Source organism: Phyllostomus hastatus, unplaced genomic scaffold (genome assembly GCF_019186645.2).
Source record: "Phyllostomus hastatus isolate PE091 unplaced genomic scaffold, TTU_PhHast_1.1 phas_scaffold_78, whole genome shotgun sequence".
Taxonomy (NCBI): domain Eukaryota; kingdom Metazoa; phylum Chordata; class Mammalia; order Chiroptera; family Phyllostomidae; genus Phyllostomus; species Phyllostomus hastatus.
In genome coordinates, this window is record NW_025334041.1 from 112,472,422 (window position 1) to 112,499,452 (window position 27,031).

Consider the following 27,031-nt stretch of genomic DNA (forward strand, 5'->3'; position numbering starts at 1 on the left):
AAGTACGGCACTCGGCCTAGCGGAAGGAAACCCCCGACAGTTCCCGCGTGCTTTGCTAACCATGGCTCCTGGCAAGAAACATTTGGAGTTTCACGCCAAGCGGCCCTGGGGTCCTCCCCAGGGGGTGGAGGGTACGGATGAGGACGACGACGACGATAATGATGAAGCCGAGAATGGGTTCTCCATGGAGGAGGTGTTACGGCTTGGAGGCACCAAGGTAATGGCCTTGGGCTACGGGAGAGAGGCACCGAGGCTTGGGGAGTGGCCCCGCACCCCTTCTTTACCATTGCTCTTTACAAGATAAAAGTCAAATCGTGCGCTTTTTATGGTATAGCCTTAGAATGTAGGCTATGCCCTCATTTGGTTGACGTAGTATACCTGGCATTCCATCAAGTCGAAGAGGACTGACGTTTTTGGCCCTGACCTCGTGGCATCAGTGTTTTGAACTCGAGTGGTGTTGGTATTTATATTGTGTTCCCACCGAGTACATGCACATACTCACTGTATACTCAAGAAGTTCTTGGAATTTACACCCTGATTACGGGAAAGGAACGGTAACCAAACTTTTGAATGCATAGTGTGTCAGACGCCGAGGGGATTCGGGTACCCATCACTGAGATAGATGTTCGAGCAAAAACCTGAAGAAAAATACGGACTGAGCCAGGTCGTTTCACGAACAACAAAAATGTCAGTTTAGCCGAGGCAGAGTGAGGTAAGGAGAGAGCAGTAAGAAACGAAGTAAGAGAGTGGGCTTGTACTCTGAGTTTGACGAAACCATTAGAGGATTTGGAGCAAATATGTGACAGAATTTGGCCTATTTTTTATTAAATGTTGTTTTGAGACTAGAATTGGAGGTGGGGCGTGGAGTAGACGGAGGAGAAATGTATCTTACAGGAATAGATTCACAGGTTGCTCTGTGCGGGCATTGTATTTGATTTTTAAATATGTTATATATGTACATACTGCAAAGAGGTTTTGTTTTGCTTCGTATTTAAGGAAAGGATACATGGTGAGAAACCCTTTTCTCTGCTTTTAGCCATGCAATTTACTTTCCAGGAAGCAATATTCTTGTAAGTCTTGTATCTTCCAAGAAAATGCACGCCCATCTGTTATTTTTCACACAAAGGGCACCATACTACATCTGTATATATTTTTTGCATCCTTTTATTTTCTATCCTTCCATATGAAAATGGAAAGTTCTGTCATTGGTTTAATGCCTGCATAAATCATTGTGTCTGTCTTAATTTTCTATCAACCATTTATTGGGGATATGTAAGTTGTCGGTATTTTGCTATTTTCAATGATGCTTCAGCTATAACCTTGAATATGTTTTTCCACATTTGTAAGTGTACATTTAATCTAAATGCATAGAAATGGAACTGCTGGGTCAAAGGATGTGTGTCTTCTGTGTGTTTTGATTGAAGATGGCAAATTGCCTCCTTAGAGGTTTTGCCAGTTTACACTCCCATCAGCCGTGAAGGGAGTCCCCGCTCCTTCCCTAACACCACCTGTCATAATCTGATCTTTGCTTATCTGACAGATTAAAAAATAGATGCATTGTTGTGATTTTAATGTGGATTTCTCTAAACGTTAGTGAAGTGGAACATCTTTTCATATCTTCATGTATTTCTGTTGGGTTATTTGTCACTTCCTTAACTGATGTGTAGCAACTTTTATATCAATTATTAAGCTAAATTAGTTTGATATGAGTTGCCAGTATTTTTTTCCAGTTTTATTATTTGTCTTTTGATTTGTGTATGAGAGGGTGATAAATTTACCCATTCTTTCCATTATGGCCCTAAGTTTGCATCAGATTTGGAAAGGTTTTTCCCTACTCTGAAATTCTTTTTAAAATTATGTTGTGCTTTCTCCCATTATATTGTGGTTTTATTTTTTCCATTTTAAATCTCTGATCCCTCAAGTATTTATTTTTGTGTAGTTTGGGAGACCAGGCAATACCATGGGAGCTTTGATTTCAAAGATACAGGTTTCAGGGAACAAACTGACAGTTACCAGGGAGAAAGATAATAGGGGATAATGGGGGGCATCAAGGAACATGTATAAAGGACTGATGGACAAGGCCAAACGTGTAGGTTCAAGGGTGAGAGGCAGGGGTGGGTGAGGCAGAGGGGGGCATGGTGGGGTGAAAATGGAGATAACTGCACTTGAACAACAATTAAAAAAATAAAAAATACATAGGTTTCACATTAACTTGAAGTTTTAACTGAATTGTTGGATTTGTCATTTATTTTGCGCTTTATGTTTTTCTTCAGCAAGATTACCTTATGCTGGCTGCTCTGGACGAGAATGAAGAAGTTGTAGATGGAGGCAAAAAAGGAGCAATTGATGACCTTCAACAAGGTGAACTGGAAGCATTTATTCAAAATCTGAGTTTGGCCAAGTATGCAAAAGCTTTCATAATTGAAGAAGATGAACCAACCAACAAAGAAGATGCCAGCAAAAAAGCAAACGTATCTAAATTAGGTGATAAAAAACAAAATGCAGCAGAAAGCGAAAGGACATCAGTGAGTAAGGTGAAAAGTAAGAAGAGACCAGAACAACATTCTGATGAGAACAGTGCGGCACCAAAAGTAAAGAAAGACAAACAACAGGACGTCTTTGAGTTTTTTGAGAGACAGGCATTGTTGCTGAAGCCTGGAGGCAAATGGTATGATCTCGAGTATAGCAACGAATATTCTTTGGAACCCCAGCCTCGGGATGTTGTATCTAAGTACAAAACTTTGGCTCAGAAGTTGTATGAACATGAAATTAACTTATACAAAAATAAGACAAATAATCAAAAGGGAGCCTCTTCTACCTGGATGAAGGCAATTGTGTCATCGGGGACCCTGGGTGACAGGATGGCAGCCATGATTCTTCTTATTCAAGATGATGCTGTTCACACACTCCAGTTTGTAGAAACTCTCGTAAACCTGGTGAAAAAGAAGGGCAGCAAACAGCAGTGCCTCATGGCTTTGGATACTTTCAAAGAGTTACTCATTACAGACCTTTTGCCAGACAATCGAAAACTCAGGATTTTCAGCCAGCATCCTTTCAACAAGCTAGAACAATTGTCCAGTGGCAACAGGGACTCAAGAGACAGAAGGTTGATCTTATGGTATTTTGAACACCAGCTGAAACACTTAGTGGCTGAATTTGTGCAGGTCCTGGAAACTTTAAGTCATGATTCATTAGTAGCCACCAAAACCCGAGCCCTTTCAGTGGCTCATGAGCTTCTTTGTAACAAACCTGAGGAAGAAAAGGCTCTTCTTGTACAAGTGGTAAATAAACTGGGAGATCCGCAGAACCGAATAGCCACGAAAGCCTCCCATCTGTTAGAGACGTTGCTTTGTAAACACCCCAACATGAAAGGCGTTGTGTGCGGTGAAGTAGAAAGGCTGCTCTTTCGCTCAAACATCAGCACCAAAGCGCAATATTATGCAATTTGCTTTTTAAATCAAATGGTTCTCTCCCATGAAGAAAGTGAACTGGCTAACAAATTAATAACTCTTTATTTTTGTTTTTTTCGGACTTGTATCAAGAAAAAAGATATCGAATCAAAAATGCTTAGTGCCCTCTTAACAGGAGTGAATAGGGCCTACCCTTACGCCCAGACTGGTGATGACAAAGTGAGGGAGCAGGTTGATACGCTGTTTAAAGTGTTACATATTGTGAATTTTAACACCAGTGTGCAAGCTTTAATGTTGCTTTTCCAAGTAATGAATTCTCAGCAGACAATATCGAACCGATACTATGCAGCATTGTACAGGTAAGTAATCCCCTTCCAATCTGTGACTGTGAGGAATAATGTTATTGTACACACACACAGCAACCCTCTGTGGGGCAAGGGAAAGACTCACAAAACTGGGTTTTAGGCTCCCCTCAGACTTGCTACTCACTAACTTGGACTAAGCCATAATCTTTGTTTCCCTATTGGACAACTACCATATTTGCCATGTGTAATACGCTCCCATGTATAATGTGCACCCACATTTTTGACCCAAACTTTCAGGGGAAAAATCATTTCTTTTTAATTTCTTAATTCAATTTTTTATTTACTTATATTTATAAACAAAACCAGTTATCATATTCCAGAGTATTTTGCATACACATATCATTGCTTTTTAGAGTTACACTTTTAACACATGAAATAACAATGAAAAACATGCAGATACAGAATTACTCATGTATAATATGCATCCTTATTTTTAAAAAATTTGGGCAAAAAAGTGTGCATTATATGTGGCAAAATACAGTGAACATTTTTATTTTGAGAAGTTAAAACAGAAAAATGCATTCTCCCCTCAAAGCATACATACCCTACCACCTAATATTTCAAATTTAATATTTTGCTGTTTTTGTTTTAAATCTTTAGGGATATTAAAGAGAGAGAACTACAGATACAAGTTTCCTTCTCCTCCCACTCCCCACCCCCTCCTCAGTCCTGTATTTATCCTGTCCTTCACACAGCCATTTAGTAACTCACTCATCAGGAATTTAAGTGCCAACTGTATGCTGGGTACTGTTCCAGGTGCTTAGAATATATAACACAGTGAACAAAATTCCCACCACTAAAGGTGCTTATATTTATATTGGGGAAGTCCGATGGTAAACAGGAAAGTTTGTTTGGTAGGGAGGGTTGGTGGTTGCACTTTTGGAATTATTTTTCATACTTGGATTGAGATTTTGTTTACCAAAGTTTACAATTGTCCTACAGTGCAACACTGAGGGGTGATCTTTTGAATAGTGCATCGAGTATACCAACAAGCTTTGTATTTACTCTAATTAATTTTTGTAATTTCTCAGTCACATGTCTTGTGAGAAATGTAATGTAGTGGTTAACTCCTGGACTAAGCCACACTGTCTAAGTTTGACGCCCAGCCATTAGTTTGCAGTGTAACTTTGGACAAATTACTTAATCCTCATTATAGCCCTATTGGTAAACATGATTAATCCCATTTTACTGTGCTACAGTTTGTCTATAAAATGGAGCGAGGAACCTATCTCTTAAGGTTATTTTGAAGATTATGGAACTTTCCCAAGGTTACACAGTTAGAAAATACAAAATGAAGACTTGGATAAGATTAGTGAGTTAATGTATATGTTATCCCATGTAATCTTCATATGTATGTTAAGCACTTAACAGTGCATGACACATACAATTCTCTGTAAGTGCTGCTGTTAGTAATACTGTTCACGTGGATTTCTTCAGTTTAATCCTTTTAATGGCCCTCCACCCTGGGGTTCAGTAATTTGTACAAGGTCAAACAGACAGTTCAAGATCGAATTAGGTGGCAGGTACCCCTAACTTGTGTTGGAGGTCATGATGTTTCATGGCACTGGGGCACTAAAAAGAATCTCAAGGCCTCTGAATAACTTAAGCGTCTGCAACTTTTTTCAAGTAATAAAAGCTTCACTTTTTTAGTTTGGAAAGATTCCAGTGCTGAAAATGTAGAAGTTTCAGTATCTTTAGTTTTTTGTAACTTTCGAGGGTCACAAGAACTTACAGTTTTTAGAAAGCATTTGGAATCTATCGGAAAACATTCTTCTAATACCATTCAACATCTCAGTGTTGAGCACAGCAGTCTCACATCTCTGGAGAGGAAGTCTATTCCTGAATTCTTTAAGTTACTGCTTGCCAAGGGCTCTTACAGATGGATTTCCTCAGAGGGCTTGAAAGACTTCTTAAAAGAATTTACTTCCTCTTGGTTTTATCAAGAACCCTTTAAATAAAAAGTCCCTAATGGTTTGGGATAAAAGAAATGAAGAAATTACTTGGTTTACAAAAAGTCGCTTTATGAAAAGCTTCAGGAACATGCTCTCTGTCAAATGGAGACACATCTATCTAAACTCTCCTCGATGTTTCCACTGATGTGTAATGGAATTTAATGATTAAAAATAGGTTGCAAAATGGATGAAAATGTTGAAAAATTTCAATGTAAAGAGAGGAAATTAAAAATCGAAACTTGAATAATGCAGAATATCAAAATATCACTAATAGGTGCTAGAATTATGGGACTGACAAATGAGAAAACTGGGCATGCAGAGCAGTATGATGGTGCTCCACAATATTAAATACCTTCACTTTTAGTGTTAATAGGGAAAAGTTTGTAGAAAGACTTAGGACAAGAAGTAATGGTTCCATGTTAGCGTGTCTGAAGGATAGTTAATTCCTGGTGTCCTGTGTCTGGAGGTTCACATCAGCTGGAGCATCTCTGACCTCCAGGATTGAGCAGCTAGAATAAAGAGAGAATTTAAAATTTATGTGAGGTAATAGTTGAGAATCCTGCAGAAGAGAGACTTTGGGGAGAGAAGACGTAATAACTTTATAGGGTCGAGTATTTGAAAGGCTGCCCTGTAAAGCATAATTAGATTATTTTTGCCAACTTTATTGAGGTATAATTAGCAAATAAAACTATATTTAAAGTGTAAAATGTGATGATTTCATGTATATATATATATATATATACACATTGCAATGATTACTGTAATCAGGTTAATTAACATTTGTCATCTCACCTAGTTACTACTTTTTTGGGGGGGAGGGGAATGAGAATGCTTAACCTCTAATCTCATCAATGCCAAGTGTGTAGTATAGTATTAACTACAGTCCCCATGCTGTACATTAGACCCTCAGAACTTACTCATTACTGAAAGCTTGTGTCCTTTGACCAACATCCCCCATTCTACCCACCCCCTGCCGCTAGGAACCACCTGTGTTCTCTGTTTCTGAGTTCGATTTTTATTTTTTAAGATTTTGCATGTAAGTGAAGTTACACAGTATCTGTCTTTCTCTGTGACTTATTTCACTTAGCATAATGTCCTACAGGTTCATCCACGATGCAAACAGGATTTCTTTTCTTTTTCCTCATGGCTGAGTGATATTCCATTGTATGTATATATCACATTTTTATCCATTCATCTGTTGACAGACACTTAGGTTGCTTCCATGCTCTGGCTATTGTGAAAAATGCCGTCAACATGGGAGCACAGAAACCTCTTCAAAATACTGATTTCATTTTGTGGGAATACATACCCAGAAATGGGACTGCTGGGTCATGTGATAGTTCTGTTTGTAATTTCTGAGGACCTTTTGTACTGTTCCCCATAAGGGCTGCACCAATTTATATTCCCACCAACAGCGTACAAGGATTCCCTGTTCTCCCTGTCCTCACCAAAGTTCACTATCACTTGTCTTTTTGATGGTAGCCGCCCTAACAGGTGTGAGGTGGTTTCAATTTGCATTTCCCTATGACTAGTCATGTTGAGTACCTTTTCACATACCTCTTGGCCATTTTTCTTCTTTGGGAAAATGTATGTTATTATTGAGGTCTTTGGCCCACTTTTTAAATCTGTTGGTTGTTTTGTTTGTTTGTTTGCTTTTTGCTCTTCTACAAGATTCCTTATATACTTCTATATTAACTCTATTAGATTATGGTTTGCAACTATTTTTCTCCCATTCCATAGGTTACCTTTTTATCGATTGTTTGCTGTGCAGAAGCTTTTGAGTTTGATGTAGTGCCACTTATTTTGCTTTTGTCGCTTGTTGTTTAGGTTATTTTGTGTTATTTCAGATGGCAGTAGTAGAGTAATGATTAGAAATTACACAGGAACAGATTTCAGCTAGAGGTTAAGAAGAAAGAGATTTTCTAGTAAAATTTTGTCCAAAATTGGACTGGGTTCCTAAGACAAGAGTGAATAATCCACAATCACTAGAGATGTTGTATAACCACTGAGCATGGAATGAGCCATTCATTCATTCAATAAATTGTCAGGCACTGAGGTTATAACAGTGAATAACACAGGTCCAATCCCTGTTCATTGGACTTGGGATGGGAGGGACAAAAAGGTAATAGTGTGTTAAACTGTGAAGGACACAAATATGGGTCTGATACAGACAACAGTGGAGGAACCTGTTTTGGGGACTGTGGACATGTAGACAACTGGGGAAGAACATTCTGGGCAGAGAGGATGGCATGTATGGATGCTACACGGCTAGTACATTGGACTAGAGATTCTCTGAAGCTCTCACAGTTCACTTTTCTACTATACTGTGTGGTCCTCACTGGAACCACGTGGAGGAGGCTGTGTCTCCCAGCTAGTAGATGGTGATGCAAGGATGAGAACCTAGATCTAGTGCACTGTTCCCATAGGTCGGTTTTCATTGTTTGGTCTTGGATTAGCTTTTCATGCATGGTTCTGTATCTATAAAAATTATACTGTTAGGGCTCTGCCCTCTTAGTCAAGAGTATGAAGAACCACTTGGGAAAGAGTAAAAAAAAAAACAACAACAAATCTCTCTTTCCTATGATCACCCACCCCTACCATCGTCATTTTTTCTGTACTAGTCATTGACTTGCATTTTACCTCTGGTGAGAAACGATCTCTTATTCTAAAATAAGTACGAAAGTTATCCCTAACTAAGATGAGGTTCGTAGTTGCCTCTGAGCCGTGGCTACTGGTTGCGGAAATGTTTTATGAATAAACGCTTGATCTTATTTTTGTTTTACAGGAAGATGTTGGATCCAGGGTTGATGATGTGTTCGAAGCAAGCCATGTTTCTTAACCTTGTCTACAAATCTCTGAAAGCTGACGTCGTGTTGCGCAGGGTGAAGGCTTTTGTGAAGAGATTACTTCAAGTTACTTGTGAACAGATGCCACCATTCATATGTGGAGCTCTATATCTGGTGTCTGAGATCCTTAAAGCAAAACCAGGTTTAAGAAGTCAATTAGAAGATCATCTGGTATATTTTACCACTGTTTTTTAAATTGAGTGGGTTCTGAAGTATGTTGGTGTTTTTCTACTTTGCTCTAATGACATTAACTTTCTTGGTTTCTGGAGCATGTCAGAATTGAGTCCTGTGCTCGGACAGACCTGGACTTTAGTCCCAGGTGCACAGTTTACTAGGTGGGCATATTGCTTGACCCTTTACTCAAAATAACCGCACTACATGGAACTACAATTATATGAGATAGTTACAGATGGTTATAGAGCTGGTGGATCTCTTGAACTCATTTCAGCCTCTTAAACCCGTTTCCTTGGTTGTGAAATGAACATCATAACACCTGCCTGGTAGAGTTATTTAAAACATGGCAGGGCTGAATGTCTTTACGTAATAAAGTCCTAAAGTCTCAGGGATTCTGGGCTCAAAACTTAACTCTGTTACATTAAGAAGTAAAGATATATTCTCCCCTCGATCTAAATCTCCCTGATGGAACTTGCATGTTTCACCAGAATTGCAATAAGTGTATTTCTTCTTTAAAACTACCTCACGTGATTGAATATAGACTTCCAGTTAATTGATTCAGATTCATTAAACCACTTTTTCAGGAGTCTGACGACGAAGAAAATTTTATTGACGTAAGAGATGATGAAGACACAGAAACATTTACCGATGTGGATGTGGATGCAGATAAAGAAAAAGGTGCCCTGAACAAAGTTGAGACAGAAGAAACTGTGTTGGACAGTGATACGGAAACCAAAAAAGCAGAGTCTGCATCTTGGGTACACTTTGATAATTTGAAAGGTGAGCCTTTTAAACCTTTAAATTATTCTCTTGAGTTTTTAAAAGAGGGATTTGGAAGTCCTCAATATTGCTTTCCCAAAAATGGGAGGTCTCATAACCAGATACATTTAAGACCTTAGAAGTACATTTTTAATATAGTGGATCATTTATTTCTTAACGATACCACAGATGGTAAATATATATTTTTAAATAATTTAAGTCTGCCCTGGCTGGCATAGCTCAGTGGATTGAGCGCGGGCTGCGAACCAAAGCATCACAGGTTCAATTCCCAGTCAGGGCACATGCCTGGGTTGCAGGCCACAGCCCCCAGCAATCACACATGGATGTCTCTCTCTCTTTCTCCCTCCCTTCCCTCTCTAAAAATAAATAAATAAATAAAAATCTTTTTAAAAAAATAAATAATTTAAGTCTTAGAAATTAAAGCAAATACTTTTGGAACTTTGAAGATTTAGTGAGAAAACTGTGGATATGTTAGATACGCAATAAAGCTTCATTTTCTTTAGCTATTAATGTAAAAGTTGGTACCTTTGAACCAGTTTTAGTTTCTCGATTTACCTGTATATGTATTTATGTAAAGGCCTCAAACATGGAACATGTATGAATATACCAAATGTGTGTACATGAAAGTTTTATTTATAAACAAAAGTCTTTGGTTAGATGTTGTGAATTGTGTGGAAGTTTGGTTTTATTGTTTGAACATCATACTCACCCTCTACAGTTTCTTAAAGTGATGTTTTAGGATTGAAAACTTTCTATGAGATAGAAACTTTACATATACAAGTTGAATTAAGTTTATTAATAGAATACTAGGGGCAAAAGAAATCTCAGAAATGCATTCTCTTCATTTGAGGCTGTAAAGAAAAGATTACTAGCCTGAGGATCAAGAAATAGACCAGACCTGCTTCTTCAAACTTGTGGGACTTGGGGTCAGATTACTTTAGCTCTCAAAATTTCGGTTGTCTGTGTAGTAGCAAAGACAAGTCTGGTAGCCACCAGGAAAGTTCTTAAAAGAAACCCGTCAGATGTCTTAAGGCTAAACTGGGGATAATTCTGCAGAAGGATGATGAGCATGACATTGTGAAGTAGACAATTCATAGTGTGTTCTGAAAGATCTTTGTTTTCCATATTTTAATCTCGAGTTTCTGAAAACATGAAGAAAATGTAAAACCTGTTCCAAGTGAGAATTATTTCAGCGCATAATCTAATGATAAATATTTAGAGCACTCTAAAGTTCCAGAAGACTTTAGATCTATTTCATCTTCAGGTCATTTGCCATCTTAACACTTATGACGTAGTTGACCAAGAAATAGGCACTCTTTATTGTTATTTGAAAAGGAGAGAAGTTTTGAAGGGGACCTTTTAGTAGTTGATATAAAATGCTGCCTGATTTATTCAATAGCAAATGCTAGTGTGGGTACTGAGATAAATTCTTGAAGGGATTCGGAGTTAGATGGAGTTGATAATCTAGATAGGATGCCTCGTTAAGAATGTTGGAAATTATATCTCTTGGTAACATCAGTGATAGTGGCTTTAGTGAAATCTTGCGCTAGGAATTAGCATCTGAGAAATTATGGGTTTTTTTGTTGGTCTCAGGTGGCAAACGGTTAAACACATATGACCCATTCAGTAGAAACCCTTTGTTCTGTGGAGCTGAAAATACAAGTTTTTGGGAACTCAAAAAGGTAAGATAATTTCAGTTTGTCTTTTGATTCATTTTTATGGTATATTTGTCCTCATGGACTTAACACCTTGAAGTATCCATTTTTCTTGCAAGTAACTAATATAGTTGTTATTTAGACATGCACTAATTGTCATAAGGAAACAATTTGAAGTATGTCAAACAGCTGTAATACTTTATAACCCATATTTCTTGTTGCCTCTAATAAACATTAAATTTCCACATTTATACCTTTCTGCACTCACATATAGAAAATTCTTAAATAATGTACATGCAAAATAAGGAGCTTGTACATGGCTATAAATAAGGTTTGCTTTTTTAGGTAGATTATTGCATATAACAGCTCTGTAAAATTGGGGAATTTTGCTTTATGCATTAGATACCCCTGAAAAGTTCTGTGATGAAAATACTTTTTACAAATTACTTTATAAATGCATAGGAGTAGCTCCTACTTTGTGGTTTCTCTTGTAAAGCAAATAAGTCTCCCTATACCGTGGCACTCCAAGTGTGGGCACAGATTCCTGGCGGTCCTCAACCTTTTTTCAGCAAGTCTTCGAGGTTACAGCTACTTTCAGAATGTACTGAGACAGCATTTACCTTTGTCACTATGTTCACAGAGGCATGGGTGGTACAAAAGAAATGATGGATGAAACTTGCTGCCTTAGCACAACAAAGACTAACACTAAGATACATTCGCATCTGTTATAATCTTTACTGTCACATACTTTCAGTTTTAAAAAAGCCAGTATCATGTAAGAATGATGAGGCAGGAAAAATTACTGATTTTATTATCTTGACTCTCACGTACATTTGTTTTTAATATCCTGTGTGCGTACACAGCAAGAACGCACGTTCTGCTGCACACCTGAGTGTGAAGGTTGTCTCACCTCCCAAGGACAGGTATCTGTGCGGTTGCTGGAAACTCAGCTAACTACTTCTTTCATGAAAGACTGGCTGAACCAGACTCTGGTTATTCAGGCTTGGGTATTTGAGAGCCATTGTCTTGAACATGAAGAAAGTCTACAATTATGTGAAAGGCTCTTAGTAAATCCTCTTTTTTCAACTATATATCTGTATGAGGCCAGAGTTTCTTTATATACTTCAACTAAGATAACATGGAATGTGGAAGCAGATGTGAGAATCCATTGTATTCTATTAAGCTAGACATTAAGTAGATTTGCAAAACTAAAATAATGTAACCCTTCTCACTAATGTTTATTTGTTCTTCAAAAGTTTTCATGAAATACATTATTAATATATGATAGGTTTATCGTTAATAGTAGACTATTAATATGTGATAGGTTTACTGTTATTTTAAGTTGAAATATTTTGGTTGTAATTTTTAACTAGGTAAATAACAACAGATACGTCCCACTTAAATTAAGGAAGCTTAAGCAGCCCTGAGACCAAAATATTGAGAATCACTCCTATTGTATTTGCCTAACTTCCAAGTCTTTGGATTTTCTTACGTAATCAATTATTGTAGTAAGAATTGACCTCCCTCACCTTTTTTTTTTTTTAGCTGTCTGAACATTTTCATCCCTCTGTGGCTCTATTTGCAAAGACTATCCTTCAGGTAAGTCTAAAATGTTCAAAAGAGAGAGAAAGAAAAGTAAGTGATCTAGTTTAGATGATAAGTAACTGGTCGTGCAGCATTTTCTCCACCACATAGAATCATGTGCATTTGCCTGCTGTTGTAAAGGAGCAACGACTTGTTTAATACAGAGCAGCAGTTAAGTCCTCCCACTCTGAGATGAATGGGAATACAGGGGTTTAGGAAACCACACAGTTATTTAGCACATTCTGGCATTTCTCCTGGAGACATGTTGCCCTCTTATTTCCTCTTTGCTACTACAGGGCTTGGTTCCTGGCTAATGGTTAAATGACCTATAGTATTAATATTATTTCTTTATTCATATAATCAGCAGTATATCATAGAATATGTATGAGTGTGTTTGATTTCTTTAAGTAAAGAATAATATGCATGACAGAAATATCGAAGAGTCACTTACTGCAGTTTGTGCCTTCTCTGTATTATAATAGATGCTTACAGTTTCCTACTTTTTCCTCATCTGGGTACATGCATATAATTTAAGTTCTGAAATTCCCCTCACCTTTCAGGGGGATTATATTCAGTATTCAGGGGACCCACTGCAGGATTTTACACTAATGAGATTCTTGGATCGATTTGTGTACCGAAATCCAAAGCCACATAAAGGCAAAGGTATGCTTCTACTTGATGAATTATTTGGTTTTCAGTGTTGACGTTTAATAAACAGTATGAGTGTGTGACTAGGTTTTACACTACACTGTCTTGATTTTACATTTCAGAAAACACAGACAGTGTTGTGATGCAGCCAAAAAGAAAACATTTTATGAAGGATAGTCATAGTCTTGCTGGTAAGTGTTTATAGAGTACTTTATAATATTTTTTTTTAGATTGTATGTATTTATTTACTTGAGAGAGGAGAAGGCAGGGATAAAGAGAGGGAGAGAAACTTTGATGTGTAAGAGAAACATCAATTAGTTACCTGTTACGTGCCCCCACATGGTCACCTGGTTTGCAACTCAGGCATGTGCCCTGACCAGGAATTGAACCAGCGACCTTTTGGTTTGCAGCCCGGCACTCAGCCCGCTGAGCCACACTAGTCAGGGCTATAATAATTTATAAAAGTCTGGACTGTTGAAACTTACAAGATAGTACAAGTCAGTAACATATAAAGTATGTTATTTGTTCCACTGTTAGAATAAAACCTAAGCACCAGAGACATTAGCCATCTTTTGTTCCCAAGAATATGTAGATATTTCTAAGTCCAGTGTCTGATTGGACCTTTTTTTTTTTTATTACACAAAATTTCAGTCATATCCTAAATAAATAAATAAATGGTATGTTCAACTTCTCCCCCACCCCCTTCCCAGTGGCCATGACCAGCTTTAACAGTTATTAATATTTTGCCATTCTGGTATCATCTGTGGCTTTATCAGTGAACCACCTCTACACCTCCGCTCTCCCCGCCCTAATATATATCATGTATTTACTATCTTTTGTACTTCAGACCATCTTAAGCTCTCTAATATGAGCTTAGCAGAAAGCCTGCACAGTTTCATTACAGAGCATCATGTTAATTGAGTGGTAACAGTCTACTTCTATGGGTATTTACCCATCTTGGGGTCCGAGTCTTTGTTTTTCTATTCAGAGCCAACATTTCTTTGCAGTCAGACTCCAACTCCTTTCTGTTCTAAGGCTAAGGTGAAAACACACCTTATAAATCATTGCCTTTCCGACTTACCTCACAGAGGTCCAGAGGTGTGAAAAGACCTGCCCGAAGTTAATAGAATTAGAAGCTAAATTCCCTTTTAATCAAGATGATTCAGAAATTTTTATTTTGAAGATGGAAAACTAATATGCTTGTACTCTCTACTTTCATTTTTTAGTTTTCCTCAGCATTAAGTAAGAGTGTGGATAATTCTATGTTTGCTTTTGCTTTCCGTTCCCAAAATGACAGGCATTGTCATTTTCTGAGATGAAAATGGCAAGTTTTTAAGTGATTATTCATTAAGAGAACTTTTTGAATTTTTTATCTCTTGGCATTCAGATCTGGGATGCAGTTGGAGGACAGTGAGAGAGCCTGTTCTTCACTGCGATGTGCAGTTGGCTAATACTGCCTGCTTCTCCTGGCAGCCGGCCATCAGTTTCAAATGCAGGCCCCAGTCCACACAGACTTTCCCAGAGACTGTCCTCTGCACACTAGGTTCCCGTCTGCTCACCTTCCTTTCATTGTGAGACTTTAGAATTGTAGGTATGCTGTATTTAGTCTTTGAGCTTGAATAACATTAAAAGGATTTCTTTAATAAATTAAATTTTTTAACTGAATTTTTCTAGTGAACAGCAAGGAGTTCCTTGCAAAAGAAGAAAGCCAAATACCCGTGGATCAAGTGTTTTTCTATAGGTAATATACTTAATTCAGTTTGGGGAACTGTTAAAATTTAAAATTTAGAATCTTTTTTTTTTTTTTTAATTTTTATTTATTTATTTTTAGGGAGAGAAGGGAGGGAGGGAGGGGGAGAGGGAGAGAGAAACATCAATGTGCGGTTGCGGGGGGTTATGGCCTGCAACCCAGGAATGTACCCTGGCTGGGAATCGAACCTGAGACACTTTGGTTCCCAGCCCGTGCTCAATCCACTGAGCTACGCCAGCCAGGGCTAGAGTCCTTAAAATGCTTTGTTAACATAGGCCAATCTTGAAAAGATCAAAGGACCTATCAGTATCCATTTTTGTGAAGATTATTTATAAATCAGTCATTTTGCTAATATTAAGATATCTAAGTGGAACTGAAACAAGTAAATTTGAGAGGTGTGTTTTTAATTAGCTTAATTTTTGTTTTATGAATCTTGACTTTAGGGAACTTAACCTTTAATTTCCTTTTTTTAATACAGTAATTTTCTAAGAGTCTGTAAGTCTATATTAGTCTTAATGTAATGATAGACAACTCATGAGTAATAGCAATTTATTAGTTTTATTACACAAAATTGTTTTGTGTTTTAGTCCTACTCATGTTTTAGTCCAAAACATGACTCTAAGCAGAATTAGCAAAATTCGCTGTGTTACTAATAAAGTCCTGAACCTACTGGTATTTACTAAATGCCTCACAGTAGTAAAGGAACTGTTCTCTCATCTGTTACTTTGGTTTGATTTGATTTGTTCTGTTGATGCTTTTTGTGTGAAGAATTTTAAGGGCATGATCCCATCTGCAAAATGCTAAGTTTTATTGTATCCTAATATGACAGTAGGTCTGATAAAAGATTGTGAATAGAAGTCAGCACATTTTGTGATATTCTAATACTTTCATCATTAGTGTTGACCCTGAAACAACGTTTTACACGTGCCATTTAATTAGGGTGAATTCAGGTGTTTTTATCAGGAACCAAACCTGAATATTTGAAATTTATACTTCACATTTTAGAAGTCTCCAACTGTTTTGTAGAATTCAACTTTTTTCTACAATAAATACAAATTTTAGTCATTTATATCCTACAGAGTTAACAGCATTTACACTTGTTTTGGTGAATGGTCATAGGTGCTTTAGTTATAAGAAGTAGTCCCTTTAGTAAAATTATCAAATATGTGACATGAATTTTATTTTAGGTATTATAAAAAAGTCGCTGTCATTAAAGAGAAGCAAAAACGGAATGCAGACGAAGAAAGTATAGAAGATGTGGATGATGAGGAATTTGAAAGGATGATTGGTAATTTGTTGACTCTTCAATTTGTAAAATAATTTATTACGTTAGTGGTAGAAGTGACCTTAGTTTAAAAAATCACTTAACTAAGAATACCATGCAAATCACAAGGGAGAATTAAAAAATATTTTGGTGGGATGATAATTCACAGGACAATTCATGGAGGAAAAATTATATTTGCATGAGTATTTTTTTTTAGATTGATTGATTGATTGATTTTTAGAGAAGGAAGGGAGGGAGATAGAGAGAGAGAGACATCAATGTGCGGTTGCTGGGGGTCATGGCCTGCAACCCAGGCATGTGCCCTGACAGGGAATCGAACCTGCGTCACTTTGGTTCGCAGCCCGCGCTCAATCCACTGAGCTACACCAGCCAGGGCAAGGAGTATATTCTTAAGGCCAAATCTTTTATAAAAGAGAAACCATTTTTACTGTTCCTAATCTTCCATTATTGGTAGCAGTAGTCTACTATTTCATCTATTTTATCTTTATACTCCATAGAGCTAGAAAACCATAATTGAAATTTAGACTGAAACAAAAAACATGGGAAATTAGAAAGAAATTGAGTCCACTTCAATAGCTCTAATGAAGTAAAAAGGACTGTGGTTGCTAACTATTTCATTTGATATTTACCCTCTTGCTATAAAAGAACTGTAGATAGAACCTGAAATTAACTGGAACCATTTTAGTTTAGGAATTTAATTAAGGTCAGTATAGTCACAGTTTTATTTTAGTGTTTGTCATAAAAAGAAGAATCTTGACTGTTAATTGATTTAGAAGACATGTCAATTTTGTTATTCTTTGCTACATCTTACAATTTGTGTATTGTTCTCTGGCAGATACATTTGAAGATGATAATTGTTTCACCCCTGGAAAGGATGATCTTGATTTTGCTGGGTAAAACACATTTCTTCAATATGTTTTTTTTCCCATTGTTTTCTCAGCATTTCCCAAATTGCCCCTCTTGAATAAGCTTGGGAAATAGATCCAGTACTTCCATTTTGGACCTTTATAATGCATATTAAATAAAGGCTCTGAGCTTTCTGTTACTCTCCTTTTAAACCTGTTCATAGCCTAATACCCTGGTAGTCATCAAACCACATTTTAAAAAACAGCTTCCTCTTTTGCATTACAAGTTGTTGTTTTTCTTCAGCAATGTGAAAAAGAAAAAAAAAGGAGCTAAGGGTGAGCCAGAAGATGAAGATTCAGAAGAGAGTGATGATGACCTCGATAACTTGGATGATGATGAAGTGTCTTTAGGAAGTATGAATGACGAATTTACTGAAATTGATGAAGATGGAGGAACATTCATGGATGTGCTGGATGATGAAGGTGAGGGCATTCAGCGTAGGCCGTTTTTAAAATACAAGACTGAAACAAACTATATCTTCCTTTCTTTTTCAGCATAGGCTTGTTTCTCTGTTGAATATTTTTTAATATTACTCAGTATTCAGATTAATACTCAGGCCAGAAATGTAAAGAGGGCCTTTTATCCCTCACATTTGAAACTGAAAAGTGTTTTTTAAAGCAGTTGAGTGCTGAGTTTTGGACTTACATTTTAATCAATAATTAGGCTATTTGCGTGATACCTGTTGAGCCATTAATGTTGCTTTTTAAAATATTATTAGAATAGTAATTAGCAGTTTCTAAAAGACAGTATTCATCATCCTAACCCTAGAGCAGTCCTATTGTTTTTAAATTACTTAATAGCACTTTTTTTGGTAACAGAACTTAATGATGAAGTTGGCTCCAAAGTCAGTTCTAAGAAAAGCAAGAGGAAAGGTGCAAATGATTTTGACTTTTCTGGATCATTTCAAGGTAAGAAAGTCCATTTAGTCTCTTTGAAATGTAAGCAGTGTGCATATGAAAGATATTACTCATTATTATTTTGGGAAATTTTCTAAATTGTTGGTACAATTTAGTTTATTTTTACAATGGAAGGTAAGTTTTATGTATTTTAATATGTAAAAATTATTTCCCACATATCTTCAATTATTTTCCTACATTCACACATCTGAATATCTCTAGAGGATTTTTTTCATTCATGTTTAAATCACTCAGTTATATTTAAGCCCTGCATTTTCCATAAACACCTTTTGCCTTTTCTCAACCAACTCTTTTTCTTTGCCATTTGGCCCTTCTGAAAAATCCATGGTCTTCATTCATTAACTTCATTTTCCTTTTTTATGAGATCTCTCATCTTGTTGCCATGACAAAGCAATTCTAATCTCAAAAATATCTTACATAAAACAGATAGGAATTCTTTCTGCTAATTTGTTCTCTGACATCTTTTCAAGTATATCATAACACATTATCCATGTTAGTGTAAGACTTATAAGGTGCTAATAAAACACCATTATCAGATGACAACTGTAAGTTGTTGATAAAAATACAGACAGCACTACAATAAATATTTCATCCCATAACCGTGTGGATTAGTATGTAGGCCTGCACTTTTTTTTTCATGCTTTGCCTCTTTGGCTTCTGCTTACTAGTAAATACTGATGAATAAAAATAGACTTGAAAAGTTAAAAATAATTAAAACACTTAACAGCACTTTATTAAAATTAAATAAGAAATACTAAAAAACTTGACATTAAATATTTGACAATAAATATAAAAATAAAAACTATACATTGGTAGTAGTCTCAAGAGTTTTATGCTTACAAAATTTTTATCAGCTCCAAAAGCTGATAAAATACTGCTAACAATCAGTTCTCTTATTTAGATTGATTTACCTAATACATATTTAAATTATAACATGCATTTCAGATTTTTTTGATCAAGTGATGTCACATTAATAGTATCATATGCCCAAATATAAGGCAAACTTTTCCGCAAAATCATCTTAGAAATGTTGCTTATCTCCAGTCCTGCTGAGCCTGTCATATTAAAAAATGCTTTCTCAGCAACCTTATTTTTAATAATAAAGTACTATTTCAGAAGACAATATAGTCTGAAAGAATCTCACATCTCAGTCAATAATAGTTTTGGATGCAAATTCAAGTGTACATGACAGAATTGCTTAAAACAAAGAAGTAAAGGAATTTCACACAGACTTGATTGATCCTGAAGGATTTCCCTTACATTGACAAATGCTGGATAAAGAAAGGAAACTGTCTTTAAGAAGGCAGCACAGCAAAAATGTTAACTAATCGAAGTTATAGGTATATACCTATAAGATGAATGAAAACCAAAAAAAGCCCTTTTCTAACCCTATACCAATGAGCATTTTAGCTTAAAATAAAACATTCAATAATAGCATCATATATAGTTCTTCAATAATATAACATGCATTTCACCTTGGTAAAAATTGAGATGAAATGCTCTAGAAACTATTTTATCACAAGTGGCTCCAGTATAGTCACACAAAGACTTGTACACAATTGTTAATAGCAGCATTATTCAGAATAGCCAAAAAGTGGGGACAGCCCAAATGTCCAGTGACTGATGCTTGGATAGTAAAATACGGTCTACCCTTGTAGTGGGACATTACACAGCAGTAAAGTGGAGAGAAGTGCTGATAATGCTGTAATGTGGGTGAGCCTGAGAATTGTTACATGCAGTGAGAGAAACCAGATATGGAAAACCACGTATGATTCCACTTATGTAAAATAGCCAGAAAAAGCAAGGCCTTTGTGGGTGCAGTCATGTGACTGACTACAAATGGGCATTATGGATCTTTTGGAGTTGATGGAAATATTCTAAAATTGTAGCTGAACAACTCTGTAAATTTACTGAAACATACTGAATTATACACTTAAACAACTGGATTTTATGACATTTTATTCCTAAATACAGCTGTTTGTTTGGTTGGTTGTTTTTAAGTGATTCCAGGCTCTGGAAAATTTTAGCTCTTAAGAAACTTTCCTGAAAAATCTTACTTGAAGATGTTATCCTTCTAACCATAATTCAGAAAATAAATCAGACAAAATCACAAACTTACAGATTGTTAATGAGCTAGAAAACTAAGTCAAGCCCTGGCTGGTGTGACTCAGTGGATTGAGCACCGGCCTGTGAACCAAAGTGTCGCTGGTTCAATTCCCAGTCAGGGCACATGCCTGGGTTGCAGGCCAGGTCCCCAGTAGTGGGTATGTGAGAGGCAACCACACATTGATGTTTCTCTCCTTCTCCCTCCCTTCCCCACTCTCTAAAAATAAACAAATAAAATCTTTTAAAAATATATGAATAAGTAATGATGATTCCAGTAGTGCCAGCGACATTGACATCAAAGGTGCAAAGAGTTTGCATAATACTGTTTCAGGAAATGAGTAAAAAAGTTTCTCTAGTTAATGTATTTTAGATAGATGGATTTTAAATGTGTGAATTAGAATTTAGTAAGTATTAAAAATAGATGTTTTACTATTTCATCTATTTTGAAAAGTTTATATATTCAGAATGATAACATGAGGTATTTTTAAAAGAAAACCACTTTATTTTGAATAGTATAAACAAAACTTTATTTATAATATAATAAACATACCTTCAATAATTTCTTAATAGTCCAAAGAATAAAACCTTTGGATTAATTAGAATTTACATTTTGCCTTAAATACTCCAAAATCCATCCATATTGGTTCTGGAATTTTAATCTTGCCTGATACTATGAAATAAGGTAAACCTTGATCACTGGCCAAACCTGAAAGGCAAGAAGACATAAAAGTCATATGAATCGTTCTGTTAGGATACAACCTTTTTAAAAAATAGTGTATACTAACTCTTAAATATATTTCTGTCTTTAAGTGCCAGCTACCTAATGGTGCTAGAAGATAATTGCAATTGTGTATTTTAGCCCAAATATAATTTTTTTTAACAAAACCGTATTGAAAGATTTATATTTTTCAAAAGTCATTGGATTTACAATTTAACAATCTAGGCTTATACTTTTTAGGACCCAGGAAAAAAAAGAAAAGAAATCTCAGTGACTCCAACCTATTTGTATCTGCTGAAGAGGTAAGGCTAATATACTATTTTAAGAAGTTAGCTATTCGACATTGTTTTAAGTTTTCTAATAAGTGTATCTCCTCCCCCCGCTTTTTTTTTAAGTTTGGCCACCTATTGGATGAAAATATGGGGTCCAAGTTTGACAGCATTGGCGTGAATGCCATGGCCAACAAAGATAATGCAAGTAAGTAGCTTGAACTTTTTGTGGAGGTTTTTTTAATAGCCATACTTAGAACCTCTGAAGATTATATAGTATGAGTTGGCTAAGTGAGTTTATAAATGCTTTATAGACATTTTGATTTCTTCTGATACTGATAGTTACTAGCTTTTGTTCTTTTTGCTAGTAAAAGTGTTCAGGGGAAATAAAATCTTCAGAGCATTTGTTCCTTTCCTACCCTAGTCGTTTATTTATAAAACGGTAATCTTTGATATTAAATGTGGAAGGAAAATAGCAGATTTGCATAGTGGGTGGGAAACAGCTGTAGGCCCCAGGCAGACCAGAGGTTCCTGTTACTCGGCAGGTGGTTCTGCGGGGCCTCCCAAGAGACTGCAGTGTGGTGTGTTCATCTTCCTTCTCCCCCTCCCCCCCAAAGGTGTCAAACAGCTTAGATGGGAGGCTGAACGCGATGACTGGCTACACGACAGAGATGTGAAAAGTATCATCAAGAAAAAGAAGAATTTCAAAAAGAGAAGACCGAAAACTATGCAAAAAATTAAAAAGCAAAGAAAAGGAGTGTTCTCTAAATAAATTATAAAATTCTACTTACTCCTAACTTTTGTTGTTCAACCATTTTTCTTCATCTTGCTCTCTGATTCCATACATTCCAGAATATTCAATGGATTTGTAATAAACTATAAATAAAAATAGTCGACATTTATTAAATCATGTAAAAATGTTAAAATTAAACAATATTGAGAAACATCAAGCTTATTTTCTTTCTTGCTACATATTTCATGTAGAACCGCCTGTAGTAATCCTTGTAATGGACACTATTAGGCAAATACTGTGCTAATTACATAATATTAAGCTGTGGTTTGATTCCATCACCACCACAGATATCCAGCCCATGAGCTAACTGCTCTTGTTTTGGTTACTCTTGGTGAGAACTTACTCTGTGTTCTCAGAAGGGGCTAAAATGGGGATGAAGAGTATCTTTCTCCTTTTGGAAACTGACATCACACAATAAAGTCATTTAGCTCTTAATTGATCATAAAGAAAGTTACTACTTAGTTTAGATAAATACCTACAGGATGAATGAATTGCCTGAAACATACCTTCTAAGATGGAGGGAAATTTCTTGCTCATTGTTTGCCTGAAATCTGATGAAAAATATTTTTTAATTAGACATGATTAGAAATTCATTGTATTAACTCATAGTGCTAGCCTTAGGGTCTACAAAATAGGAATTCTACAGATTAGAAATTTTTCTTAGTCATTACTTCTCTTAATCCAGGAACTATATCCTGAGTCTAAATTGTACTTGCCTTATGTATAGCCATCTGGAGTTATTTTGTAACTCTGAAAAATTTTAGCCTGTATATTCAATGTAAGTTATTTAGAAATACTTAAAAGTAATTTTTTAATGTGCAATGCCCTTATGTAACTATGAATTATTTTTATGGATGCAACTTTACCTTGTTTTGGATTTAGAAATAAGACTTCCCAGTTTTTAAAGTTGATTTTAAACTTCATTTTGCTTTTAAGTACTGTTTTGCGTGTTTTCCTTTATATCCTTACATTTTAAAAGTGTGGAGGCTTTGTGAATACCCAGTGTTATCATGGAACACTGGTGTTCCAGTGAAGCACTTTGAAGAAATAAATGACACCTTTCAGAGTTGGCCACCGCTCAGGGCTGCTTTGGTGGAAGAGAAAGCAGCACTTCCTAATTAAAAATGTTTGAGCTCATATAAAATTTAGCCCCACAAAATGTCCAAGCACTTTTAGTGATAGCCAGTGCCACTGGCTATGCCTGGAAAGGGTTTTCAGCACCCAGTACTGATGCAGACAGAACTCACTGAACCTAAGAAACTGATGATTTTGACAATTCAACTCCACTACTCAGTCTGCCAAACGATGAAATGCATTTGCTCCCTGTCTGTGCTCCCAAAAGAAGCCTGGCTAAGGACACCACTCTTTGCCCTCCACTAGTAAGACTTAAGGGACGTGGGAAATCTTTAGTCTACAAACATTAATTTTAAAGAGGAAATTAAGAATAACAATACCTAGCTTCCCCTTGTGGCCATAAAAATGTCTAATAATGCTGAATCTGAAGCAGTTTCTCTAAAAACGTCATTTAGCACAAAAAATGTATTAGCCAACTGCATACCCCCCACAAAATAACTTCTGGTCTATGATTACCTTGGCTTGTATCCATCTTTTTAAATAAAGCATATGCTCCAAAAACGCCGAAAAGTTCCACCACTAAAACTCCTTTAAAGATCTTCCTTGCCAGTGGTTCCAAAGTGCGAGCCATCCTAAGTTTAAAAACAAATACATGTAAACGTACGTGAGCATGTTCAGACGTAGTACCGCTTCTATAAAAATTACTCCAATTAATTCCTACAGTTTGAGTGGTTGGCTGTATAGGGAAAACCCCCAATGTTACTGATTACTTATTTGTATTAGAGACGCCCCATGTTCTTAGTTTTCGATCTCCGTGCCCAAGGGCAGCAATGTTCAACCACTGTGCTGCAAGAAAGTTTAAGGTGTGATAACCAACTATTTAGTCAGGGGCACTGACCTCTTTTCCCTAAAATTGTCCCATAAAGAAATGACAACAGCCAACACAGTAACCAGCTGGTATGAATGAATAAAAATTATACCTATAAATATACCTTTTTTTAAGTCAGATTGGCAACAATATATCTTGTGGTGTGCCGCGGAATTTTAATAATTAGTTTATGTGTTTTGTGAGATGAAAAGTGTTGAAAGTCGCTGCCCTCAGGGCGCAATGAACCAAAGATGTGATTGGACAGAGCAGAGAGGAGACTGGAAAGCATTGTAAAAACAACTGACAATTTATGGAATTATGATTTTAAAACTGTCTAAGTATATAAAATGGTGGGAAATAGAGTAAATAATTCTTTAGCTGAACTAGGAATCAAGGTATGATGTAATGGGAATGGTATATGAAAGCTTGTAAAATACCCTACAAAAGTAAAGTTATTCTGTAAGTGGTTGTACATGTTTATAGCTGGAGCTTTTCATTTATTTATACAGCATATCTTGAACTCTGTGCCACCATCCAGGCATTTTATGCAAAGCTGAGCAATAACAGGTTCTTGTTCCTGAACAGCTACTATTCTAACAGTATTTTCAGCTCACTACATCACCTAAAAGCTCGTTAAAATGCACATTCCTGGGTCTCAACCTGCAATTCCCCAATCCCTAGATTCTGATTTAGCAACTACAGGGTTGGTGTCCCAATAATTTGCCCTTTAGCAGGTAACTCCAATTAACATTTACACGGGAGGCCACAGGACCAAATGAGGAAGAAAACTGACCTACATCACCCCGTAAGTGGCAAGACTAGATTTTAGATCTTGATTCTCTTCCTGTAATTAAAAGAAAAGTTAATCAAAAGAGAGGATTTGAGTCTTTATTCTTTCTCTAACGTAAAAGTTAAGCAAGTTAAAGAGCTGTATAACAAGGAAACAGCATATATGACTCTTACTGCATATGTGAACATAAACCCAAGTTTTTACTCGGCCTCCTTATAACCCTAAAGTCAAGAACAACAAATGAACTATAGTTTTGAATCTCAGTATTTGATATTATCCTATGCATGCTCTTTGTCACATTGTTCTCTGTCCCTTGTGCAGATGGTGTATTCACTCATACTCAGCAGTCCCAGCTCTGCTCACCATCAAGCATTTACTTCTGACTCCTTCTCACAATGCCCAAGGGTGGGGGTAACTCAACACCCTACCTTTGTAGGATTATCCTACTAAAATCGTTATCAGGTGTCCCTGCTCCACAGATTCCCTTCTCTCATTTTGATAATGTGATCACCCTGGGGACTAAAAGATTAAAACTTTATTATTCTTACCTAAAAGAAAAGAAGTAGAGGAAGTTAAAAAAAAAAAAAAAGGAGGCGGAGGAGGAGGAGAACCTACAACCATTAGGCAAGTGAGTGGGTGGGGAGAGTTGTTTTGCTGTTTACTACAATGCTGGATATTACTGATGGGGAATAAATCCTGATGAGTACAGGGAGCTCTCCTGGAGTTATTTTAATGTTCAAGGGGTGAAAAGAACAAAACAAGGCCTGTCTATAGCTGGACCCACAGTGTAAGGAATCCAAGTAAAACTTTGTTTTGTTTTGTTGGAGAGGGTGAGGTTAAGGATTCAAGCAGTACAATCCAAGTAACACTGTAAAATAAAACATTTACCATTCTTGAAAATGTGTGTGTCTCTCCCACACACGTGTATACACATTTTACATTCCAAGTCCCTCAGCTCAGGAGAGGTGTTTATAACGACTGATAAGGCCCATTTGCAAAGACCGACAAAGGCACACTGTCCACAACAGAGCTGGGTTACTAACTGGCAGAGGAGCAGCAAAAGTAGACGAGATTTTGGAGAAGGGTGGAACTTAGGTGAAGTTTAAAACCCAGCCGCCCTCTGACGGGCTCGCAGAAAAGCAGGGCCGGCCGTGCGCCACGGGGTTAACATCTCACTGGCCGAGAGGCCACTAGAGGCACACAAGCTAAGACAATGGTCAGTGTTGCATCCGAAACCCCTCAACCCGTGCACCAAAGCTTGAAATCAGATCGACTCCGTGTGTCTCTAGGCAACATGATTTCACACAGCAAGGTCTCTCACAGATTAGATGTTGCAGAACAAGGTTTCTCAGCTACGTCTCTGGGTTCAATTAACAGGAGCCGTTTTTTTCAGGTTCCCACCGTCAAGAACCAAGCAACCTGCGAGGCGCCGGCCCTCAGGCCGGCTACCCACGATCCTCGGCCCCACGCCGCCCCGCATCACCGAGGGGCCCTGCTCCCACCGTCACCCGGTGCACCGTAGCACTCGATGCTGCCCAGTGCACCGTGGCAGCCACAGACCCTCAAGGGCCCAGGGCCCCAGGAAGTTCCAGCCCCGCCTGCGCCTCCCCGGCCGCGCGGCCAAGGTGGCCGAGCGACCCGGAAACACTCGGGCTGGTCCCGCACTCGCTCCAGCGGACTGGAGACAGTGACACCCGAGTGTCCTCAGCGCGGCCCCAAAACTCTAGAGAGGTCCCACCAAAACCTGCCGCACTCCCGGCTCCGGGTAGCCCAAGTCACACCTGCAAACCAGAGCCCCGCGCCGCTGTCTCTCCCGGATCGCGCACACGCAGGTCTGCGCTTGAGAGAGGCTCGGTAGAGCCCCGCCCCTCCCAGCGTTGGCCCCGCCCCTACCTTAATTTTTTATTGCACTCTTGCTAGGAGCCTGTTCTGACTGCGGACTACATACATTATTTTATTGAATCCTCAAAGTAACTCTATGCTTTGAATATCTCATTTACAGAGAAGGGGAAAGGCTTACCCTGCCCACAATCACACAATAAGAGACAATTCATATTTTAACCAAGGACCCCAACTCCAAAGCCTGTGCTCGTTGTCCTGCACCCTTCAACCCAAAGTCCGATAGTGTCCAAGAATCAATC

General features: G+C 37.3%; 2 protein-coding genes across 3 annotated transcripts; one reads left to right on the forward strand and one right to left on the reverse strand.

Moving 5' to 3' along the window:
- The first annotated feature begins 11 nt into the window (after nt 1-11).
- On the forward strand, nt 12-22,315 carry CEBPZ (CCAAT enhancer binding protein zeta). Its single transcript, XM_045828088.1, has 16 exons — nt 12-217; nt 2,274-3,769; nt 8,513-8,744; nt 9,332-9,527; nt 11,121-11,209; nt 12,728-12,781; nt 13,327-13,429; nt 13,537-13,605; nt 15,089-15,155; nt 16,352-16,452; nt 17,285-17,342; nt 17,599-17,777; nt 18,174-18,263; nt 21,337-21,398; nt 21,492-21,573; nt 21,983-22,315. The coding sequence occupies exons 1-16, from the start codon at nt 62-64 to the stop codon at nt 22,135-22,137; spliced, it is 3,189 nt and encodes a 1,062-aa protein (XP_045684044.1). The 5' UTR covers nt 12-61; the 3' UTR covers nt 22,138-22,315.
- Nucleotides 20,882-26,761, reverse strand: CEBPZOS (CEBPZ opposite strand). Of its 2 annotated transcripts, XM_045828090.1 has the most exons (6): nt 26,672-26,761; nt 24,894-24,944; nt 23,749-23,864; nt 22,665-22,709; nt 22,157-22,241; nt 20,882-21,084 (listed from the first exon to the last, which is right to left on the reverse strand). In XM_045828090.1, the coding sequence occupies exons 3-5, from the start codon at nt 23,861-23,863 to the stop codon at nt 22,159-22,161; spliced, it is 243 nt and encodes an 80-aa protein (XP_045684046.1). In that variant the 5' UTR covers nt 23,864; nt 24,894-24,944; nt 26,672-26,761; the 3' UTR covers nt 20,882-21,084; nt 22,157-22,158. The 2 variants fall into 2 exon arrangements, with proteins under 2 accessions (XP_045684046.1, XP_045684045.1); XM_045828089.1 differs by lacking the exon at nt 24,894-24,944 and having other exon boundaries at nt 26,672-26,757.
- Between the last annotated feature and the right edge of the window lie 270 nt (nt 26,762-27,031).